The 17,430-nt window shown below is 40.4% G+C and overlaps 2 protein-coding genes across 4 annotated transcripts in view; one reads left to right on the plus strand and one right to left on the minus strand.

The window, feature by feature from the left end:
• tmem39a (transmembrane protein 39A) overlaps positions 1-14,818 on the plus strand; it is a 16,393-nt gene extending 1,575 nt beyond the window's left edge. For 2 of the 3 annotated variants that reach the window (XM_008404474.2, XM_008404473.1), the window contains 8 exons: positions 2,903-3,065; positions 5,609-5,831; positions 5,940-6,023; positions 6,125-6,279; positions 7,470-7,827; positions 7,936-8,123; positions 8,239-8,359; positions 10,446-14,818. In XM_008404474.2, the coding sequence (XP_008402696.1) occupies positions 2,953-3,065; positions 5,609-5,831; positions 5,940-6,023; positions 6,125-6,279; positions 7,470-7,827; positions 7,936-8,123; positions 8,239-8,359; positions 10,446-10,685 (1,482 nt within the window). In that variant the 5' untranslated portion in view covers positions 2,903-2,952 and the 3' untranslated portion in view covers positions 10,686-14,818. Of the gene's footprint in view, positions 1-2,902; positions 3,066-5,359; positions 5,466-5,608; positions 5,832-5,939; positions 6,024-6,124; positions 6,280-7,469; positions 7,828-7,935; positions 8,124-8,238; positions 8,360-10,445 lie in introns of those variants that run through there. The other variant, XM_008404475.2, reaches the window with a different exon arrangement.
• LOC103462018 (serine protease 23-like) lies at positions 13,102-17,157 on the minus strand. Its single transcript, XM_008404476.2, has 2 exons — positions 16,798-17,157; positions 13,102-16,143 (listed from the first exon to the last, which is right to left on the minus strand). The coding sequence occupies exons 1-2, from the start codon at positions 16,821-16,823 to the stop codon at positions 14,961-14,963; spliced, it is 1,209 nt and encodes a 402-aa protein (XP_008402698.1). The 5' UTR covers positions 16,824-17,157; the 3' UTR covers positions 13,102-14,960.
• Positions 17,158-17,430: the final 273 nt, after the last annotated feature.

Consider the following 17,430-nt stretch of genomic DNA (forward strand, 5'->3'; position numbering starts at 1 on the left):
TTACCTTGAGATGGATAAAAAGTGTTCAATAGCAAACAGACCAGAGACTCTTCTGTTCAACTGCTAGAAAATAATGATTTAAATATTTCTATCTCCATTACTTTTTTTTTTTTTTTTTTTTTTTTAATTAAAAAAAGTGGGAAGTTCTGGCTAACACCTATATTTTCTGAACGACTTGACCACCGCCACCTCTCTGCCTTCTAAAACGCTTTACGCTGCATTAAACTGCCACGGCACCACACATATTACAGGCACCAAGAGCCTGAGTGCATGGTGCTTAAATGATTAGCTACCATTTATTGCAGCCCGGGCAGACCTTAACTGTGCATATCGTGTGATTAAATGACCAAAAAAAAAAAGATTTATTTGTCTTGGTCACACTCTGAATATTATACAACCTCCTCAGTGAACATTTTGCTACAGGGTTTAAAAATACAAAATGCAGAAAAGTTCATTGCTAGCTTGCATTGCTCCGAAGCAGCCGAGGAAAACAATTTGCAGGTCCTGCTAGTTTTTGAATTTCACACTGAAGTTGGGACTTAAGAGGGAATTTGGACTCAACTAAGGCAGCTGCCAGTATTTGTACACTATACGCTCAGATTTACCTGGAAATTTCCAGCAAAATGTTCTTATTAGTTCTGCTACCGGTAATCTAAAATAAATAGATAGAATATACTTTATTGATCCCCAAGGGGAAATTGCTTATTTGTTGATAAGGTACTCCTAACGTATAAATATTAATGATACAAATATAACCAAAGGAGATAAAGTTATATATATATATATATATACACACCTAAGAGTGATGAGATAATTCAATATGACTTAATGTAAATAAATAAGCATGTACGCAAATATGTTAATCTATAATTTATGAATAAGTTCAGAGTAAAAAGCCTGACGGTTTCAGGCAGAAATGATTTTCTGTGTTCCTCTGTGGCAAAGTGAACACCACAGTTTAAAAATCTGATTTCTACCACTTTTGTTTTCTAGTCTAGACAGTAGCATGGAAACGCAACAAGCACAACTTAATTTAATTAAAACACACACTTCAGTTTATTTTTGTAGATTACTTTTTCCGTTAAAAAATGACCTTTGCACCACTACAACAAAAATCTGCTGCTCATAACTTGACCTAATTAAGAGGTGCTGCCTCTTATGCGTCCTAATATTCACATATTTTTAAATGCGTTGTCTGACGCATAAATTTGTGATGTTTTACTGGTTGTCAGTCACAGGTTCAATCAGTTGCCTGAGAAAGGGCAAGTCTACTTAGTGGAAATACTCCAGAGGTAAAAGAGAGGAAGAAACAAGTTATGAATGATTTCCTAAGTCTGTTTTTCTTCGTCTTACATCCCTAGTGAAAAACGACGACCGTAAATATATTAAGATTCAATTTAGATGAACTCATTCAAATATGAGCATAGAGGATTTATTTTTACACACTGTTTTTTTTCAACTTGGGCAGCATTTCAGAGATCAGGCATACAGTTTTGTTGTTTTGCTTTTTTTAACATGGACGTAATATAAATTTTGTTGCCATTAATAGAGACTGTCAATTATGTTATTTTTATTATGTGAGTTGATTTTGCTTTTGCTGGAGCTTTTAAATTTGGTTTGGAAGAAGCACTTTTAATTAAAATTTAATTAAGATAAGTAATAAGTCCCCATCAATTGTGACACACAGTTCATTGTTTTAATAAAGTGCCACGTTTGGTGCCAAAGAGGCTGAAAAATATTTAAGGCAGCTTCTGAACTTTGCAGTATTTTAATAACCTGCAGACTTTCCAAAAATTAAAGTGCCCGCATAATTGTCGTCTATGTTCCAGTCAGATATTTTACTGTGTTTTTTGCTTGCTCTATAAATGCAGCACATTACTGATTAATATACTTGTAACTTTCCTACTGTAATAAAGTTTTTTTTTTTTTTTTTGTTTTGTTCTGTCAGACACATGGCACTTTATAGATAACACAATGAAGATAAATTGCTCCTGTATTGGTCAGTTTTTTTTATTATTTTTAAAGTTAACTTTACAATCCTTTTAGCCAGTTGTTTTCAGCCAGACAGACAGAGCTGCTTTTTATCCGCTGAGAATTGGGGATCGCTCCGTTTGTGTCACTAAGATGTTATTTGACAAAAACCAGGGATGTCGCAATAAGAGAGGCTTTGGATGAGGTGGTGTCGGTAGCGACATGAGAAACAAACATGGTTTCAATGAAGCTCCCTCTGCAGAAAGCTGCTTTGTTTGGTCTGTAAAATCTACACCGGTCTGTTGCCAAGCTGAGCTGAAACTCGTGTAGTTCTGGTGTAAATCTCTTTGTTTTTATGATGTTGTAGTCAAGATCTTTGTTTATATAACAATCCAAAACTAAGAGGAAAAAAAAAACCACACAATCTACTTTCACAAAATGCTCTTAAGTATTTCTTTTCCTGAACTTTTGCCATGGTGTGGCAGATTTACGGTGTTTATTTTTGTTTAGGAACGTGAAAATAGTTACAGGCAGTCGCCAAAGTTAAATAGTTCGTTCTGTAGAAAATCTTGTCATATTTAATCATGGTGGTGTTTTCACCGTTACCGTTCCTCTCAAAATGTGACGTTTAGTTTTTACAGTGATGACATATAAGTGCATTAACAACTGGGAACCCGCTCACTGGTAAACAGGAGCATCTGTGCAGCTTATTTTTTCTCTCTTAATTAACTTCTCGACCGTGCGCTTATTACATATAGGTTGTAAAGTTAATGTCTCGCGTCCTTGCGCTAATTACATCTCGTTTAAATGTCAGATACTGTTTACCTTTCAGGTTTGCTGGTTTTCAATTGCATTTTTTTTATGATCTGTTTACCCTTCCCGTTTTTCTTTTTTTAATTGAGCTTTTTGTTTTTCTCGTTACACCCTGCAGTGACCTTGAAGTACATGGTGGGTTTTTAAGAGGAACGGTAACTGGCGACCATGCCAGGAGGCCGCAGGGGTCCCAGCAGACAGCAGCTAAGTCGCTCCTCTCTGCCGTCCCTGCAGACTCTGGTCGGAGGCAGCGTCAGCAATGGCATGGGCCTCAGGAACAGGTAATGCACACATGCAGCTTGGAGGACACTCAGAGCTGCTGTAACAGGACTTTGTTTAGGACATGGAGCTCAGCACTGTCAATAAGTGGAGGAAAAGGTGTAAAACACAAACTGTGTCCAGGCAGTGTTTGCTGTGTTGACACAAGGAGTTTTTTCTTTGCAGGAAAATGAATTAAAGAGCTTTTATAATATTTTAATTGATTGATTGAGGAAAACATAAACAAGCTGACTTTGGTTTTACAAAATTCTGATTTAAAATTTTCACAACTGTAAAGAAAAAAATATTGAAAACTACAACTTTCCTCCTGCTGAGTGAAGTTATTAAGTAGATTAGTGGCAAAAATCTGAATTGTTGTTTCCAAGGCAAACATTTGTTGCTATGTGACGTCATTTTAGCCAAACTATCCAGCTGCTACCATCTCTGTCTCTGACAATAAATCATATTTTGCTAAAGACCTACATATGAAAACCTGCCCTGCTATAATTTGAACCTGTCATACAACACGTTTTGGCCCTGTTCACAAAAAATGATTGGAATTTGATATTTAACCAGCAGCTTGGCATCCTTTTCTTTTAACTAAGAAACAGATAAGTGGATGTGTTTTGAATAATCCCTCAGCCATCTGCATGATGAGTTTCTTCTCGTCACTGTGGCAACTTCCACATTTGAAACCCTTCATGCGTTGACGGTGTTTCAGCAACCACAGGTGTGTCTCAGGACGGTCGCTGCATCGTTGCGTCTCGGTCAGGACTTCTTAATGGAAGTTTCTTCTCCTGTCGTTCTCCGTTTTAAACGCTCTGCTTGTCGAACCTTTGTACAGTCACCAGCTTTGGTCGGCCACCATGATGCAAATGGAGAAATTTCAAAATCAAAATAACATTCTGTTATTCCAGAGTTTAGTCTGACCCTGTATAACTTGGAGTATAATTTGTACGTTTCGCAGATTATGTTAGTTTTAACACATGTAGCTTTCAAATGATCAGTTCAGACACGCTCTTCAATATCGTGGTTGCAGTTGAACTTGTTCGACCAGGTAACATTGTTCTTGAGAAGTAATTAGTCACAGTCTCGTGGTGGTTTCTAACCAGTTTGTAAATAAATAAGGCAGAGATTTTTCTGTCCATCGAACTACAAGGACAGATGGAGGAGTTGTCGACTGAACTTCAAAGGTCTTCACATCCAGGCCTCGAGCTCTGGCGCCTTTTAGCTGCATCCCTGCTCCAACACACCTGAATCAAATCGATGAATCACCGCCTGTATGCAGTCATTCTCCAGAGTCCTGCGGATGACCTCATTATTTGACTCAGCTGTGTTGAAGCGGCGGCGCATCTAAAAGCTGCTGAACTTTTAGACGCATCGAGCCAGACCTGGAGGTCCTGGATATGAAGATCACTTTACACCAGAATGAGATGAAACTATTCGGCCTCTAGGATGTTTAGGATCCTCCTGAAATTGCAGATTTGTTTCAAATATTAAATGTATTGTTGTCAGGGTCACGAGAAGGTGTGCAGTAGGTTTCAAGGTAATGGCAGACCAACCAAATCCCACAAAAGAAGTGAAGTAGCTCACCACATTGAAAATCTGACACCAAATTTAGCATTTCATTTTTCAGTATTGTGGAGAATCTCATAATAGGATCCCACTGCTATTGAAGCAAGTTCAAGTTCAAGATTTTGTTCTCGACTCTCATAAAAAGGACAGTCAAAGTCTAGAAATTTGATACAGAAAAATTGTAGATTTTTGCTGTGAAAAAAACTTTAGCACACTGATAAATGAACTTGTTGAACTTGGGTAATGTTAACTTTTTGTTATCCGCTCTGTAAATCTTTTCATGCTCATTTAAATTATGATTATGAAACATTTAAAGAAACCCTCAATTCTGTAATTGTCTTTTAGTAAGTACTGCTTTCACTGAGCATTCCATTACTTTTTCCGGCATGTCTAAATGAAGCTGTGAGGATTATTAAATCACATGCTCATGTTTCTAGTATTTCATTTTTCTCTCACTGTTTGTGTTAGAATTATTTTGTGTTGTCACTCTTACATTAGTAGTTTTGCATTTATCACTCTTACTATAGTATTCTTGTATTACTTTCGACTGCTGTGTTGAAAACTTTTGACCCACTCTCACAGAATGTCTCTGCAGCACGATTATCTCTAACATTGTTCTCGCCGTCCTTGGGAGAAATCGTTCTCGTGAGAAAGGACTAGACAACCTGTGTGTAGAGACAAAACTTGCCTTTTGTTTTTCTCTCCCCCTTCTCTGAAAATAAAAGACACGCTCTGACTGAAAGAGTTCAGAACCCGCAGTGAATGGCTCGCAGGAGCCGTACGCTGCGATTTCTCCTTTCGCGAAAGCTTGATTGAAACATAATGAACGTCGTCTGTGGTTCTCTTCTGTAGGTATTTTAGTGCTGTAGGTTTTCAGACCTAACAGTGAGGAAGTGGAAATTTAACTAAATCTTTTGGGGAGTTCTAGTCTCTACAATTTGCCGCAGGTGCAGTTTGACTGAAATGCACTGTTTGCTTGGACTTCTTTCAGAAGCAGTAACTCGGTGGGTCTGTCTGCTCCGCCCATTTCTACTCTCATCACTCCGGAGCCGGTCCGTCACTCGCGGATCCCCGAGCTGCCGTTGGACGGCAGCTTCCTGTTTGAGTTCCTGCTCTTTCTCTACCTGTTGGTTGCTTTATTCGTCCAGTACATCAACATCTACAGGACGGTGTGGTGGTACCCCTACAGTCATCCGGCTGCCTCTACCTCACTCGTGAGATTGCACAGACATTAGTTCAGTTAATGTAGAACACCAGAGATGAGCAGGAAAAGTTTTTTTTTTTTTTTTTAAGAAACAAACCAAACTCTGTTCTTCTTGTAGAACTTTCATCTAATGGACTACCACCTGGCTATCTTCATCACTGTTATGTTAGCCAGGAGGCTTGTTTGGACCATTGTGTCAGAGGTAAACATGCTGTGTTCAGCGCTCTAATACAAAAGCTGCAAAATGTACCTTTTTGATGATTGCAAAGTAGTTGTTGGATCACTTTACTTTTCTTTTTTCAGGTGTCTCAGAGCAGCGGAGGGTCCCTGTTCCGCTACATAGTACTTATTACAGCCCGGCTCAGCCTGCTGACCATGTGCGGCTGGGTGCTCTGCTGGACGCTGGTCAACCTGTGCAGGAACCACTCTGTCCTTAACCTTCTGTTCCTGGGATACCCGTGAGTCCTCAGAGCGGATCGCTGTCCAGAGCACTGTGCTCGTCTAATATTTAATTTCAGACATTTACACTGAATGTAGGGAAGTAAAGTCAGAAAGTCTGCCATCAGACTGCTTATTAAAGGAGGGTATAATATAGAATCCCCTTTTTAGAACCTCATATGTTATAATGTTACTCCCTGATTAAAAACGTACAAGTGTTGCTTTGATTCTTTCTTACATGTTTGAGGAATCCTTTAATCTCTTTTGCCTAAACGCTTGCTCATTCAAAGTGGAGCCTGTTTTCACAAAGCTCCCCGTCACGGATTACCCCGCAGACACACACTTCCTCTCTCAGCTCCACCAGTGGAATTGGGACTGTCATGACAAGGAATTTTGCTGGATGAGAAATTGTGCCAGAAGTTATTGCGATAAATGATAATACTGTTGTTTTGAAGTAAGACAGTAGTAATGGCAAAATAATCCAGGAACTCATTCTCAAAAATCAGTTCATTTGAATCTTAATGAACATTTAGCACTGGAACTGGAAGACATTTTAATCATCCAACATTTGTTATTGCAACAGAAACGACAAATACAATTACTTATGAAGTATCGGTAGATAAATTTGTCCTTCAAAAAAAGGTTTAGTTGAAACCAAAGCAGCAGACTGAAGACTTTTGTTATCCAGTTTTTGATAGAAAGAAACGAGAAAACAATAAATCATGTAAATGGAAATTATTCCGTTTGTTTGAATTCATTACGTGATTAACTACACGTGTCTACACTTAATCACCTTCAGTCCAGAATCTAAAATACTTCAGTGAAGCCTGAATTGGATTAGATTACTTGGAACAAGACTTCTGTTCAGCGCTGTTCCCATTACTGTCCTTTAACCACTTAGCTAAGCAAAACAAAACATATTTTCACAGCTACATCTGATAAATTGCCTTTTCTAGTAAAAACGTATCTTCATCAGAAATCTTTACAAGGAAAGATTAACAAAGCTGATGATTGATCTGCTTATCCACAACAGTTCAGTAATGCCAGAGAGTCTTTCCGTTTAATGTGCTAATGGAACCAGAAAATGCAATTTGCTCTCCCTCCATGTCTCTCAACATTTTAAAGATTCATGATGTGTTCACGTCACACATAATGTGAATCTCATCCTCTCTCTGCTTTCCGCTCTCGCTTCACTCGCCGTCCTCTTCAGATTTGGTGTGTACGTCCCACTCTGCTGCTTCCATCAGGAAGGAGGCAAAAGCCCGGCGCCGGGATCTGACTGCGAGTACCCCGCCGAGCACCAGCAGGCCGACCTCGCGGAGTCCCAGCTCTTCCGACCTCGCGACTTCCTCTTCCTGCTGCGGGAGAACATCAGAGAACAGTTCTCCAGCCCCCCACACATGCCCACTCACACCTGCCCGCAGCACATACACTCGGACACGCCCGAGCTGATTCGAGCAGAAGTGGAGGAGCTGAAAAGCGACTTCAACCGGCGGATCAAAGAAGTGCTATTCAACTCACTGTTCAGTGCTTACTATGTAGCCTTCTTGCCTCTCTGCTTCGTCAAGGTTGGTGTTTTCTTTCGTCCGTTTCGTACCTAGCCTTCCATTTGTTCAGTAACCGTACCTTCATTTTGTGCCAAGTTGAAACTAACCCCATTCCCTTCCTCCCAACAGAGTACACAGTACTATGACATGCGCTGGTCTTGTGAGCATCTGATTATGGTGTGGATAAACGCCTTTGTGATGCTGATGAGCCAACTGCTGCCTCCCAGCTACTGCGACTTGCTCCATCGCTCGGCGGCTCACCTGGGCCGCTGGCAGAAACTGGAGCACGGTTCATACAGTAACACACCTCAGCATGTGTAGGTGTCCAATAAACACACACACGCACACACATGCACACGCCCATTGTTGTTGTCACAGAGACAAATGAAGCTGATGTTGTTTGTGGTTTGTGTTGTGCCGGTTGTCTTTCAGGTGGTCAGAAAGCACCGTTTGGCCTCAGGGGGTGTTGGTACGACACAGTCGATGTCTATACAAGGCTGTTGGATCCTATAATGTTGCGCTTCCCTCTGATGTTTCCCATGCAAGGTTTTATGTGAGTATCTCATTTTGTTTAGTCGGACCCAGTTACATATTCATGTGTTCTTGGAAAGAAACCTGAAATGGGGAAGTGAGGATTGTTTTTTTTTTTTTTGTAAATTTGTATTCGGCCAACATTTGATACTGATGAAAATGGGTCCTTTTATCTACATGAGCATAACCACAAAAAACTGAATGCATGCCCTTTTGAGCTTCCCCCAACACGTGGTGAACTGTAAGGTAATCAGAGAAGGCACAAAGTTAATTAAAAATCCAATTTATTTTACCAGTTCCCTTTTTAAAAAAAAAACAAAACAAAACAATAGAGTATTTAGTTTAATGAATTTCCCTAATGTGAACATGTAAAGTCAGTTTAGTTGCATATCTTCTTATGAAGTCCTGTGTATTTGGAGAAAGGAGGCCAAATGTGTGAAAATAGATGGATGGAGCCATAAACATGTTTAATTCCTGCCTAATTTTACAATTTACCAATATTTTTGCTGGGAACTGAATGAAGTGGATAGAAAGGTGATGTTTTACTGTGGGGTCATCAACTGCAAAATAGATGGTTCTGCTTCAGTTAGTGCAACAATTTCTGTCTCTGTGCAAGTCAAAAGCAAAAGTAGAAGAAATCTGTAAAGGGAATAATTCGTTTGACAGTGCTGTGTGTCCAGTACAAGGTTTTTTTGTTTTGTTTTCTGGATGTTTTAGTTGATTATACATAAAGGGGAGACAAAGGGTAAAAAAAAAATTCAGTAAATGGGATTCGAGCTGCAGCAAGGTCTGCAGCCTCTGCACACAGTGCATGTGCTCTGTCAAATGCTTCTCCAGTACAAGAAGTTCTGACAATGAAGAGATTATAAAACGCAAATAAAACTTCACCCACATGATGGACCACGGCCTTCAAATTATGGCCCTGCTTAACGTCAAAGGGGGAAAAAAACCCAATGTATTTAAAAAAAATAAGGTCATCTGAAATAATACTATTTATTATCATCAACGTTGATGAGTGGATGTCTGATGGTTGTGTGACAGAATGTGTATTATTTATGTGACAAGCAGAAACTATGGCAACGTTTTGAAAAGAAAATCCAAGTCAAAACAGACAAATGTAAGGTGGATTAAATTTGTGAAAAAAATACTTACATTTTAAGCTTCATATATTTTTTAAAAGAAAATTTATTTTAGAATTAAAAAAATAACTAAGCATCTTTACAATAATTGTGAATTGAATGTAACCTAAATATCACTTTCTGTACTTTCCACTTCAAAACTTGAGTTTAAAGTTTTAACAATAAGGTTTTAATGCACTGGAGACCCACAGGAAACCTGCTCAGATCGTGGATTTGAGTTAATGTGCAACTTTTAGTGTTGTTGTTTATTCATAGTCTTTGGAAGACACAGAAAAAGCACAAACATCTAATAAAAAATGTAGTAAATTACCCTGAATTTTCAAAACAGCCAAACAATTAAAATGAGAATTACAAAATTTGTTTTGCTCACTTCACAAGAACATTTTCAATTTATTTCTGAAAATTCCTGCATCTCCACAGGCTCTGAAATGTTCACAGATATTACAAAATACCCCGGGTCCACAGGTAGCACAAAAAAAAAACACAATTCAAAGTGAGCATGTTGGAGCAGGGCTGTGCTTTATTTAGCTGTTTTGGAAGGGCTCTTGTAAAATGGCTTTATTTGACAGTTTATAATTTCCTCTGAGCCGATACACTTTCCACTAGCATGTGAAGTTTAATGCCGTCCTAGTCGGGACAAAGCGATGCTGATGCTAATACTGAAATGCTCCACACTCTTCATCTTGTAGTTCCAGAACAGAAAGCGATAGCTAGCATGCAGGAAGCATGTCTTCACTTCAATGCTTTTACAAATCTATGCCTGGTCTGCATGAGCACACCATAGTTTAGAACAAACTCTCCTATCCTCACCAATAATTGCTCCTGTGAATATACAAGAGGCGGCAGACGCAGCACAAAATGTCAGTTTTATGAAATGCCCATCTTAATTTTAAAGCGGAAATTGTTAAGCCCTCAGTCATTTTGACCCAAAGTAATTTTTATTCTCAATTCTCCTGTGTGTCCTTGCAGTTCCTGTTTCATAAGCCATTGCGGATCTTGAACCTGCTGATCGGGATCGAGTCCAGCGTGGTTTTGTACCAGCTATACTCTCTGCTGCGCTCTGAGCGCTGGAACCACACGCTGTCCCTGGGCCTTATCCTCCTCTGCAACTATTACGTGCTTTTTAAACTTCTCCGAGATCGCATTGTGTTGGGCAAAGCCTACTCCTACCCTCTGTCCTCCAACGGTTCGGGGCTCAAGTCGCAGTAAAAAGGACAAAAAAAAACCTCACCTACAAACTCTTGAGCGTGGAGCTGTGGGCCGGAGGGGATGCAGACTGTGAACTCACAACTGTGTTTTTGATACGGTTCTATTTTTAATGCGATGTTTGTATATGCCTATTTAAAAGAATATTTTTATTTTGTATACTATTTCGTGTTACACCGGGCATTACCGCTCTGACATTAGCATGTTGTTACGTTGTTGCCAGACGACAGGGAAGTCAGGGAATGCCTGGGGGTGACTTTCACCAAAGATGCTTTCAAGTGCAAGCGGCCAATCGCACATCAGATGTGGCCCTAAACTGTTAATAAAGTGGGGAACTCGAGACGAGAGGAAAGATTTGTGCCTGAGATCCAGATTGTTGTTTCTTCTTATTATTATTTTTAATTTTTATTTTTATTTTCTTTGCTTCAACCCAGACTTTTTTCTCCGCAGGCAGCCAGTGTTTTGGGAGGCAACAGATTTGATCATTTCAGCATCAATGCTGCAATTTATGGCAGCCCTTAGATTCTGCTTTTAAAGTAGTTTGTAAATTTGCCCAAATGTTCTCATTGGCAGAGTTCGATGGGAAAGGTCACTTATTTTGTTTCCTTTGGGATCATAACTAAATTCCTTAGTTTAATCAAAATAAAGCTGAAGCATGCAGCTGTAATGTGGGCCGTACTGACTTTTTCATGTTTCATTTGATCAACTCAGTGGATTTTTTTTTATCCGACTATACCCAAAAATACATCAGTTTCAAAATGACAAACTATTTCTAAAGCAGATATTTTTTTAGTAGTTCGGTTTTGTCAGTAATATCAAAATAAGTGCAACTGGAGGCAAACGGACCCTAGAAGTCTTTAAACAAAGCTAACTTGGTTGAACTGCGCTAAATGTTTTTTTCCCCTTGCTTCACATCAGCTGTAGCTCCGCCTGTCGCCAAACCGTAGCGCTCACATGATGCGGCGGTGTTCAGGAGAGCGTACCGTCAACAGGTGCATTATTTAGTCCAAAACTCTGACAAATGGCTGACCTACATTTGACTTGCTAAATTCAACTTTCTGTGACGTTGTAGGTTTCTGTTTCATAGGTCGCTTCCACAACATTTTAACTCCTGGACGGGAATTAAATAGGAGGATGGTACAACTTGTAACGGTATTAAGTCCAGTTTGGCTGTTTTGTTGGGTTAGAGTGGAGAAAATGTAGAGAATGTGGTGGGTAAAGTGGTGTTCTTGGCTATCCCAGCGCCTGTTTCCACTGTAACACGAAAAAGCTGTCATCACACATTGATCTGGATTTACCAGAAGCTTCTACTGGGTTGGGAGTGAAAGCCAAAGTGAAAGCTGGCAGGAAATATTCTTGTAACATTTCCAGTTCCTATATGCAAAGTTTCCAAACAAAGGTCACTTTCTGTTTCGTCTCACTCATTGATCAGCCTCGTGTCCTTCGTTGCTTTTTCTGTTTGAGCTCCGGCGCTGCCGGCTTCGTTAGCTTCAGTATTGAGAGAAATGAAACTCCCGAATCTTCGGTTAAACTTGATGCAAAATACAAGTGCCAGTTTTCTTCTTAGGTTTGCTCTTCGGTGCTTTATGTGTTTCACATTTTTCACACGAATGTAGTAAATATCGGCAACGAAATGGTTCTGTTGAGATTGCATGTTTGTGTAGCTGATTCCAACCAGCCTTAAGAGCACAGTGATTTGAAATACTGGTTTTGAATGTTGTGGTTCTCCCATCTTTTCACTCGTCCATAACTGAGTAACACTGCTTAAGGGTTTTAGGTTCTGCATCTGTTTAGTTTACTTAAATGCTTTATCTATACTCCCTTCCAATTGGCAACTCCGAAGTAGGTCGATAAAAGAAAAAGCGATCCGTCTGTATGTTGACAGATTACATGTTCACCTTTTGATCCCATTGCTGTGAAATGTATTTGACCTTATATGAGTTTACATAAAATTTTACAAAATGATAATGTGACTCAATTGTTTCAAACTGAAAATAAGATTTGGGGAGTAGGGAGGGTGGTTTCTCTTATGGTTTCTTGTGCCAAATCCCAGGATCCAGGTTCAAATTGCTGGGTATTCAGCGTGTCACAGCTGGGGAAGTTATAGGACCAGATCCTCATATCTCAGCTTTTGACAGTATTCAGCTTCCGCAAATCATTTCTGGATATTCTTGACACCTGAAATAAAGTAAATATGTTCAAACCAGTTGAGTTATATAATTTTTTTTTTAAAGGATCTGCTTTATTACATTTTTTGTAGTCTTTGATTTTTAGAAAAGCACAAGACTCATCTGAATCTAGACTGAGCTGACAAGTTAAAATTTGCGGATGCATGCAGTACTTTTTTTCGCCACGAGATGACGCCATACAACAAGCTCCAATAATTCATGGCCCAGAGAAAACAAGTTTTTACGAATCATCCTGTAAAATAAAGATTCATTTATTAGACTCCATTAGCGTTAAAAATAATGTATGCTTGTTGATTAACTTTTATGTCAACTAGAAGAAGGTGCAAGATACAGTTTACAACTTTGGCTTAGCTGACGTACATTCATCCACAGGTATGATTTTCAGTAGAAGTCTTGACAGTGCATTCTTAATCAACATAACTGTAACAAAGAAAGGAAAGACGTCTCCTCTCCATCAGTTTGCATTTCACATCACGAAAGCTAATAGATACTTTGATAGTTCACAATCATCTTTTAAAAAACAAATACAATCTTCTTTAAAAAATATATAGCACTTTAGAGGTGTAAATGAAGGTGCGACGATGAACATAAAAATAAAGGTTTGAATAGTTTGTCATTACCAGAGATTTTGATTGCTTACTTTACCTCCTCCGAAATGGGACAAAACCATGAAGGTTATTTGTTTTACCGTGTCGGTGTTGAACATAAATGTGGAATCCTCTGGCTTCTAGCACTCCAAAAGAAATGCATCGCCTCGCAAAAGTATCCGTAGGGCTTGAATTGTTCGTGTTGTCACGTTGCAATCACAAACCTCAATGTTTTTAACTGGGATTTCTTATCACCAACAGAGTAAAGCTCATAATTATGTAGGAGTAAAAAGATGCACAGTTCTCAAAACCTTTTGGGAAAAAAAAAAAAAGTGTGCACAACACAGCACAAGTGGGAGAATGCTGTTGACAGGACAACTATTAGCATAGCATTCCAGAAGATGAAGAAAGCTACTGTTGCCACAAGTCATGTATAAAAGACGGCAAACGAAGGTTTTTTGGTTAGACGAGACTGAAATGTAACTTTATGGGTTACAAGGAAAATTGGTGGTTGAAAACTGTTTTGGTAAATTACCTTGAAAACAAAACCCCCCACGATGAAACAAGGAGGTGGCAGTCTCTTTTTTTTTTTTTCAGCAGTGCAGGGAAGGTTGGAGCTAAATACTGGGCAATACTGGAGAAATGTTGGGGCAGGGAAAGAGGTTCACCAAACATAAATACCCCCCCGGATTAACCATTCTGTTTGTAACACGTCCACCCTTTAAATAAACAATATTGTGGGAAAAAATATTGTGGACTTATCGGAAACATTAAGAACTAAAATATGCTGACGAGTTTGTTGCTAGTCTTATGGTTCACAAGGAGAATTTTATAGACGATCCAACAAAACCTAAACATATTTAGAATTTCAAACATGGGGTGATCAAATCATGCCCAGCATCTTTTTTTTAAAAAGTGTTTTTGAAAATTTCTGAACCAACTTCAGAATCATCTGGCGCACAGACATTTTCTAAGTGCCCAACCAATGGAAAATACAAGGGTTGAGCTGTGGATAGAGGTTAGTTCCACATTGACTAGACATGCAGTTAAGTAACTTTTTCGAGAACAACTTCGCAGCTGACAACTTTTTTAATGACGCCCTGGAGGGAGAGCCATAAAATAACCATGTGGCCAGAGCTACGATGCGTTAAATCTAAGGATATGTATCTGTTTGATTGGTCCTGTCAAATTTTAGCTCCAATATGACTCATTTTATTAAAGAAGAGTCAACATTTTCTGTGTCTAGGTTTGCTAAGCTGGTAATGACCCAAATCTCTGCTGCATCTGTAACTGTAATAAAAGGTGGTTCTACAAAGGACTGAGTCAGTGGGGCTGAATACATTTATGTCACACTATTTTTTTTTTTTAAAAAGATTCATTTTTAAAACTGCACCATTTTTGAATTTGTGGTTGTAACATCACAACATGTGAAAAGGTTCCTAGAGATTGGCACAGTTCTTTTTTGTAGCTACACCCCTGTGTACATTTTTGTTTTTATCCCTTCACCCCTCTCTGCAATCCACAAAGTTTCCTTTAATCCAGTAGCAGATCTGTGCATATTTAAGAGGTGTGATTCTGACGGCCACGTTAAATTCCTGAGACGTCCCTTTCTTCTCCACCCACTGGTGCCCGGAGAACACGCCTATCACCTTGCGCTCCCAACGCCGCCGCCGGCCATCCCACATCCGGGCGTAGACTCCAGAGCCGCTAGCCCCAGGCTGAGCGTCGCAGTGCTGGTACAACAAGTCCGACGTCTCCTCGCCTGCCCGACAGAACCGATACACCAGCTGTCCGGGGCGGTCATTGTCAAATCCTGAGAAGTGGACACGACGACCGGGAAGTCTCTGAGCCGGGGGGCTGACCCCGAGCTTCATGTGGCGGCGTTTGTGAGGCTTTTTCAGCTCCAGCAATGCATAGTCGTAGTCCATCCCGATGTCATTGGCGTTGCCTTTAATCCAACCTTTGGGAACGTGGGTGCGCTTGGCTCTGATCCACTGGAACTTCATTTTGTCGTTGGTAGGTGGGGGGTACTGTTCTGGGCCGCCCTCTACGTGGTTGGTAAAGTTAGAGGGAAGATAAATAGGTGAATGTTGTACATCCCGTTGCTTTGGTTTCAAAAAGCCCACCCGAAGCCTTTGGGCTCCTTTCACATAGTTTTTGCCATCGTGAACACAATGAGCAGCTGTGAGAACATGACGGTCCCCCACCAGAGTACCGGAACATCCGGTGGACAGTTTGACAGCAACTGAGAATGGGTACTTAAGCAGGAAGTTCTGCCCCGCAATACTAAAACGACCATCATGTCCAAATATCTGCCGTTTTCTTCTGACATGTGACCGCTCGGCCTTACCAGAGGAACCAGAGGAGTAAGCAGGACTAGTATTGGAATAGGGATTGTAGCCATAAATCCCAATGGCGGTCTCAGTGAGTTGGCCGTTGGAGTCTAGAGTCTCGTAGGCCAGAAGGCTCCGCAAATCCCAGTAGCTGCGACGAGGGGCTGTCTTGTGGCATTCTGGGTCGCAGGGGGAAGCAACGTCCAGGCGTGCCTCGTTCAGAAACTGCGGCGTCGGTCGAGCCTCTGTCTGCTGCGGCAGGACCACAGGGATACGCTGGAGAACCCACTGACGCCGAGGAGAGGAGGACAAAACCGAGGGGAGGAAAAGGAGACACAAAAGGGAGGCAAACCTGTGTGGACGTGGAGAAGCGGAGAGTGTGTGAATCACGCTGTCAAAAAAAAAAGTGAAATGTGCAATGTCACAGCAAATATTTCTGCAAGACACAAGCGATTAACTGTGACCGGATGTGTGGACCCCCTCCTTATCAAACATCCTCATTCCTGAAGACTCCATCATACATTTTTAATTACATACATGAGAGTTGAGGGAGGGCTTTTAATCTTGAGGAATTCTGATCTGAGATGAACATTTGCAGCTGTAACTTTCCACTGGTTTCAACGCAGTAAACACGACCGACAAGAAGATCGGCTCTGAGGGAAAATTCCTGAACTGGCCTGAGGGACTGACCTTAAACCATAAAGAGCAGCTGAAGCATGTTGCTTCAGGGAGAACAGAGGAGGAGGGTGGGATGTTGTAAATGGATTAGTGGGACACAACGCATGGCTATGAGTTTTAAATTCACATCTCGTCCTTATTTTCCCCCTTTGCTTCTTGCAACCTATAAAGCTCATAACAACGAGAAAAAGCGCGCTGCTATAATCTACCATTCTTTCACTTAATAAACTATTCTTCTATTTTTTTTCTCTTTCTAAATAGACGAGTTTAGTTCTCAGTATCCAATCTTTCATTACCCACACATCTCCATCATTGCTATGTGACTTACCGGGGAAGCGCAGCCCTGGAGCGCATGGTCCTGCCTCTGCAGGTGAGCCTGTTGCTGAAGCAGCAACCCCTCCTCAGTCCACCGCAGGTAGACACTCCTATAAAACAAGAACCGATAGGTGTCTCCAAAATTGCTTTTTTTTTTCTTTTCTTTTTTTTTTTTTTTTTTTAAGTCGCCTTGTTTAACTGACGCGTCAGAGTTTTATGTCGAGTCCTGATCATTTGCTCCGGTCCGCAACGCGCAACTCCGTCCAGAGCGAATGAGCGGGATCATTGTGCGCTGCTGGAGGAGGACCTGCCGTCTGCCTGATCTCCAGAGTGTCACATCCGCCAACGAGGATCCAGAGCGCGCAGCACCAAGCCCAGTGTCGTCATGTGATATCACATCACTGCTGCACGGAGCAGGCGAGGCTTCCTGGTTTGAGCCCAGCTACATCAAATTATGCTTGTTATTGGTTTTCGTCATGCAAAAAAAAAAGTTTTTAAGTGCATTTTTAAGTTCGAATGTTATCAAAAACATGCATTTGTTTTTGCCTCTCTCACCCCAACATAGGGTTACTATGATAGGCATTGATGTATTTTAATTTGTTCTTGGTATGTCATTTTAAAAATATATACTTTCATGAAAGCATAC

This window comes from Poecilia reticulata, linkage group LG3 (assembly GCF_000633615.1).
Source record: "Poecilia reticulata strain Guanapo linkage group LG3, Guppy_female_1.0+MT, whole genome shotgun sequence".
Classification (NCBI taxonomy): Eukaryota; Metazoa; Chordata; class Actinopteri; order Cyprinodontiformes; family Poeciliidae; genus Poecilia; species Poecilia reticulata.

Bases quoted from the DNA above. Each gene is read 5' to 3' on its own strand.
- LOC103462018 (XM_008404476.2), bottom strand. From the start codon at position 16,823: ATGCGCTCCAGGGCTGCGCTTCCCCG. The intron at 16,144-16,797 runs GTAAGTCACATA...ACGTCCACACAG, and splicing joins TCCAGGGCTGCGCTTCCCCG to GTTTGCCTCCCTTTTGTGTC.